The following is a 6103-nucleotide window of genomic DNA, read 5'->3' on the forward strand; positions in this document are numbered from 1 at the left end:
CAAGTGCAGAGGGCTCCATGCGGTTACCCCAGCACATGCTCCGCTTCAAAGACGGTGCAAATGACGCCACTGCGTGAGGCTTTTATTGACAACTGGCCAGAATCAGGACAGGGGTGGTGGCCCCAATCCTCTGCCAACAGGAGGCAGGAGTGAGCACCCTGGTTAGCCCTGAGCCTTGGAGGCCGTCACGACAGGTCAGCTCAGGAGGCGGAGGGCAGAGCTGAAGGGGGGCAGGTTCTCACAGGCCTGTGCCCACTTCTGCACGTTGGCCGGCAAGGCCGTGCCGCGACCACCCGTCTGCTGGAGCACAGACCACAGCACGATGTCGGCCACCGTGAGCTCACTGCCCACCAGCCAGGGGCTCTTCCCAAGCGCAGAGTTCATGGCGCGGATCACCGCGGCCTGCTCCTTGCTGCTGCCCTGCTGGAGCTGGAAGATGGCCATGTCCACCCAGCTGTCGATGAGGGTCAGTGTCACGGCATTATGCTGCTGGCCAAACAGCGAGAAGAGGAAGCGCGCGATGTTCCCCTCACCCTCAATGGGACACATGGTTTGGACACTGAACTTCATCTGTGTCTTGGGCACTGAAAGGAAAGATCCACAGGAAGCCAGTTAGCACAGCACCCAGGAAGCCCGTTTCAGGGCTGGGGCGACAGGACAGCGGGGAGGGGACCTGCCTCGCCTGTGGCCGGCCCGGGTTTGTACCCCGGCATCCCACGTGGTCCCCCCAAGCCCACCAGGAGTAATCTGAACACCACCATCATTTCCGGTCTGTCTCCAAGGGGCCACGCTCAAGCCAGATCCATGCAACAGTGTCAAGGCATGCCTGAGGGTCAAGCCAGGCGCACTTCAGACCCTGCAGGACCAGGCTGGAACAGGCGGCCGCTCTCCCGGGCCCGCCACCATCCTGCACGACCTGTGGCAGGCACACCTGTGGCCTCACGGGGCCTGGGAGACACTACTGTCAGTGCCCCTGCTGCAACTGGAGGGGGGACGGGGGACGCGATGCTGTCCCTCTCTGCCTGTGACACAGGACCCCTAACCATTTTCTGGGCCAGAGAGGAGGGTGCCCCGGGTTGAGGTCCAGCTTCTAGAGTCACCCTCCAGCCTAGCGTCCTAAAATAGCTGTCCTGCTGGGTGCCCAGGGCTATTCCTGGCTGTGCTCAGGAGTGACTCTGGGGGACCCATGGCGCCAGGACTCTTTCAGCTGCCTCAACTGTTGTCTGCAGCCCATGGTCAACTGCCCCCTTTTTCAGGTGGGGAAAAAAAATCAGTCCCCTGGCCCCCCCACCGGAAACTACCTTTCTCAAGAGAACCATGGAACTGCCCTCCCTCCTCTCCCCACTGGATCTGAGGCTTCCCGGACTGTTCAGCGGCCCACAGGGGCGGCACCATCCACTCTGGGAACCTGGTTTAACCTCTCAGAGGTCTGACGGGCTTCAGCAGGCGGGGGCCCCCGCTGGTCACCTCTGACGGTCCAGGCGCACATGTGGCGGCGCAGGCGCGCCCACTCACCGTCCTTCCAGATGAGCGTGAAGGCCAGCTGGTACTCCTGGCGCGGCCCCCGCTGGGCCTGCTCCCCGAAGCAGCAGAGCAGGTTCCGGGGAACGTTGCGGACGGCTGAGTGTGTGTGCACCGTGGACAGGACCCGGTAGCGGCTGCACAGGAACTGGTGCAGCACCAGCAGGGACAGTGGCGGCGAGGCGGGGTTGGCATTGATCACGATGTCTTTCAGCACCCCGTTATTCTGGGGGGAAGCCAGACACGGGGAGCGCATTCGTGGGGGCCAGGCACTGCCCTCAGGAGACCAGAGCTACCAAACCAAATCTGAGCCCGCAGCAGGGGTGGGGGACTCGCCCCATTAGGGCCTGCCCCCAACCTGCCCTGCTGGCCCCCACAAAACAGCTTAACTGTTTGTTAGGAAACGGCATCCCCGTCTGAATCAACATTACAAAGACAAAATGTTATGACTCCGCCTACGAGATTGTTCTAGGCTGCACCTGGGCAGGTAGAGTTTCCGTATCCATTTGTGGTGGAGTTAAGTATCAGGATGAATCCCAGAACAAGGACCTGGGCTCCAGTGGTCACTGCTGGAGGGGTCAGAGGGTGTTACCCAGAGCCCCAGAGGCACTACCTGCCGGGTGCAGCTTTCTTACCTTACCCTGGGGAGCCACAACCTTCTAGGGACAGTAGGTGATGCCCTGTCTGTGCCCACACCCTGGCCTCTGCCTCATGTCCCAGCAGGATCACACTGACAGTTTCAGCTATACTTGCCTTGCACTCGGCTGACCCAGGTTCAATCCCCAGCATCCTATATGGTCCCCAAGTACTGCCAGGAGGGATGCGGAGTGCAGGCCCAGGAGTAAGCCCTGAGCACTGCTGGGACAGCCCAAACCGCCCCCTCCCATGCACTCTGGCACCACAGGGCTGGGAACTGGCACAGCTGGCCAGCCCGAGTGCCCAGATACACAACAGGGGAGGAGGGCATGGGGGCACAGGGGCACCAAAGTGCCACAAACGTGTACCAGGCAAGACACTGCAATCCTGCCTGTGTCTGGCAGGTCTCCAGTAGAGCCTTCTAGCATCAACTCTGGAAGAGGGGCTGAGCAGGAAACATTTGGACCCTCAAATTCCGGACTTTCATATCACGTGGGCCTGTAAGCCACCAAAACCTTCCCATGTAGTAGCCACAAGACAGTGTTGTAGGTGAGGGGGCTCTAACCAGGTTCCGTTTCTCTTAGCCTTTAGCTGATCGGGGAAACGTCTCTCTCTTCCCCATCTGCAGATGTGAAAAGGCTGAGTGCTGCTCTAGACCCCACAGAGGCCGCCCATTAAGGCTGCGGGTCCAGCTTCTAGACGGCAAACTAGGTTTCCTGAGTAAAGCCTGTTAGATGGAGGCCTGCCCCTGGCTTTGTGTAGCGGGTTTCAAAGGGGCTGGCAGTTTGGTAGCTGGACCACTGGACTCGGGCTATGTGCTGGCCACCAGGCTCCTAGGCTGCTGCCCCGAAGGACACCCCCAGCTTTCCCCTCACAAGATCAAGCAGTGGCTCTGGAGCCTGGCAACTTCACTGTCAGCTTGTGAGCCGGCCCAAGTAAGGGGCCTCCCAAGTGCAGGACAAGCAGGCCGAGCGGCCCCCCGCCCCTCACCCTGCTGTAGGTGTACCTTTCCCAGCACTGAATTTAGGTCCAGCGAGCTGGCGGACAAAGCGGCGGGCTCCTCGGCTTGGATTATATTGCTCATATCCAAGTCGGCGTCCGGCGTGTGAATCATCTTGGAGAGTCCATCTACTGCAGCTTTCAGCTCGTACAGGCGCTTCAAGATGTCATCCTGGCGGGACTCGAGAGCTCGAAGCGAAGCAGGCGGTGGTGCCTAAACAAAGCGACACCAGGATGTTCCTTTCCGCTCACTTCAAGCGTCAGTCTGGATGGGATTGCTGGTCTATGCTGCTCAGCCCCCAGCAGATCTTTAAAGACATTATAACACAATAGCAGGGCCATTTCATTTCCCTTCGACTCATGCATCCTGCAACGGGACCCCCTGCCACTGCAATAAAGCAAAAGCTGCGACTGAACCACTCTGATAGCCATAAGACTCTCAATCTAAGAACAGACAAGAACAAAAAACAATACAGATTATTCTTCAAATCAAACTTGTTCAAAATACTTTGTGCAAATACAAAAAGGCGCGTGCACGTATCTGCATGTGGAAAAGTGAGAGTGTAATCCAATAATATAACAGATGGGGAGGGAATCCACGGGTTTTTTGAAAAGGTCAGGGAGAGCGGACCGGAGCTCAGCTGACACGTGCAGGTTCTGAGGCAGAGCTCGCGAGGTACCTGACCCAGCCAGTGGCCCCCAGAGTCCACGCCCAGGGCGGCGGGCCTGCTTGCAGCACATGTGGGAGCTCCCGGTTTAATCCCTGACCCTGCAGCCTCTGACACCCCCCACCCCAAAACAATACAGTAAGTATCCTGAGGCTTGGAAGCAGAGCCATGGGGGCCAATGATTTTCTGTGCCCACATTCCATCTGGAACTTTCTCCACTGCTGTAAAATCTAACTTCATAAACACGGAAATGCTCACGTCCTTTGTCCCCTGGATCTTTCATTTTTTTCAGCCTGGTATAATGATACACCGCAGGCAGCTATGTAATATGGCCGAGGAAGACTTGATCTGTAGGCTCACATGAAAAGGCAGTAATAAGAAACCTCCCCAGTCACGCTACCCGGTCTGCGCCCACATGGACAATCCACCAAGTGGAGACACGGGAGATGACATGAAGCTCAAAGGCTCAGAACTCAAGAGAGCAGTTAGTCAGCACAGTGGTGACCGTTTCTCTCCATGCTCTCGCAACACCAGCCCAAGTGTGGTCCCTTTACCCACAGGACAGTCTGCTCCCCGGGTCATTCTCTGCCCCACCCTCCCAGGTGTACTCGTCGCAGGCTATCAAGTCCATGGAACACTACATTTGGGTCCCTTTGCCCTGCCTATTTCCACAGGAACCACCCCTCCAGCCCTCCCTCAGGTGGGGGCGAGAGAAATGCCCCCTCCTCTCACACTATCCCCCTGTCCTTCTGGGCCCTGACCCCAGTCAGTGGCCATTCTCTCATCTCTGCCCTTGTTTAAATGCCAGATGTTGCCTTCTGGATGGACAAAACAGCAACAAGGCTCGGTGGCCAAGGACACACTGCGGCATCCCAGGAGGTGAGTCGGAGAGCCAGGGGTGTCCACCCTGTGCTCTGTGCAAAACTGTCCATTTCCACAAAATGCATCAGAGGCGCTGTCCAGCCAGGGGGAAGAGACACCGGCTGGACACATGAGCACTGAAGAATGCTTCGGTCCCTCTCCACCCGCTTCAGCCTCTGCAGAGCTGGGAGCAGCCCCCAAAGTTCCCAGAGATAACTCGGTACTAGGGAAAACCCCAGCACAACTTGATCAAACTCTGGCCATCACAGGTAAATGAGTAAAAGGAGCGTTGCCCTCATGTCCCAGCAACTCTGGATAACCTGCAGCTCGGGGCAGGCCAAGCTCCTGGGCTTCCACTCACGAGAGGCAAAATGCACTTCCTGGCACAGCGGGGGGCACACCTGCCCCACGCCCTCCCGGTGCCCGGGGAATCGGCCTCAACAGCCCGGGAAGGCCCCTGTGTGCTGGAGAGCGGGCGCCGGGAGCCAGGCGACCCCCACAACACGACACAAGGCCGGAGGGGCAGACCGAAGGGGGAAGAACGCGCCGGCTGCTCTGGAAGGGGCGTGACGGGCCGGGCCGGGTGGCGCCGGGTGGGCTAGGTGGGCGCACGCCACTGGCAGCCCGGGACTTTTCCAAGAGCGCATAAACCGGTCACTCTGCGGTGGGCAAAATCTCCTAACAAGTTTAAGTTGCCGTAAGAGGGAATAAAAATGAAAAGAGATGCAAAACAGGCAAATATTTAATTTTTTAATTTTTAATTTGTGCGGTACCACACCCGGTGCCCGGGCTTTCCTCCTGACCCTGCGCTCAGAGGCCCGACGGCGCGCCGGGCCGCGCCCCACCCCCGCGCCGTACTATTGCTCGGTCCCTGGCACATATTTCAAGGCAGAAAAAGAAAGGTTGGGGATGACCCGACGGCCAGCAGCCAGGGAAGGGCCAAAGCAAGTGACGCGTCTCCCAGCCCCGGGTTGGGCAACGGCGCCTGCGCAGAGCGAGGAGGCAGCGGGGACTGGGAGGGGCCGCGCGCCTGCGCATTGGCGGGCTGGGGGGCGGGGCGGGCCGGCGAGCTCCTACCTGCACGTGGCCCGCGTCGGGCGCCGAACCGCCGCTCTTGCTGTGCAGGCTGGGGAGCCGGTACATGCAGGTGGGAAGCTCGACGTGGAGAGAGGCGCCGCCCTCGTGATAGGGCTTTACCTGGTACATCGGCATCGTGGGAACCAAAGGAAGGGAGATGGTGGGCGAGGGACGCGAACGCGCAGGAAGCGCCGGGGCCGGCCACGACAGACTGCGGCCACCTCCTTTCCAAGCGGCTGCGGGCGTTCGGGAAAGCGCCAACGGTGCGATTTCATTGGTCTGACCTTGCCTGACGTCTTGGCCTCGGCTTTTGACCCCACCAATCAGCGGGAAGGAGGGAA

At 59.3% G+C, this 6103-nt stretch overlaps 1 protein-coding gene across 1 annotated transcript; it reads right to left on the bottom strand.

Annotated features, from left to right (window-relative positions):
• Positions 1–66: 66 nt before the first annotated feature.
• AIMP2 (aminoacyl tRNA synthetase complex interacting multifunctional protein 2) lies at positions 67–5897 on the bottom strand. The gene is made up of 4 exons (XM_004617227.2): positions 5763–5897; positions 3164–3370; positions 1516–1747; positions 67–584 (listed from the first exon to the last, which is right to left on the bottom strand). Exons 1-4 carry the CDS (start codon positions 5895–5897, stop codon positions 196–198), a joined length of 963 nt encoding a protein of 320 aa, XP_004617284.1. The 3' UTR covers positions 67–195.
• Positions 5898–6103: the final 206 nt, after the last annotated feature.

This window comes from Sorex araneus, chromosome 4, assembly GCF_027595985.1.
Source record: "Sorex araneus isolate mSorAra2 chromosome 4, mSorAra2.pri, whole genome shotgun sequence".
NCBI classification, from domain to species: Eukaryota; Metazoa; Chordata; class Mammalia; order Eulipotyphla; family Soricidae; genus Sorex; species Sorex araneus.

Coding starts and splice junctions, on each gene's coding strand:
- AIMP2 (XM_004617227.2), bottom strand. CDS start 5,897: ATGCCGATGTACCAGGTAAAGCCCTATCACGAGGGCGGCGCCTCTCTC. Junction 1,748..3,163: donor TAAATTCAGTGCTGGGAAAG/GTACACCTACAG, acceptor GCTTCCCCCCAG/AATAACGGGGTGCTGAAAGA. Junction 585..1,515: donor CACGCTCATCTGGAAGGACG/GTGAGTGGGCGC, acceptor CTTTCCTTTCAG/TGCCCAAGACACAGATGAAG.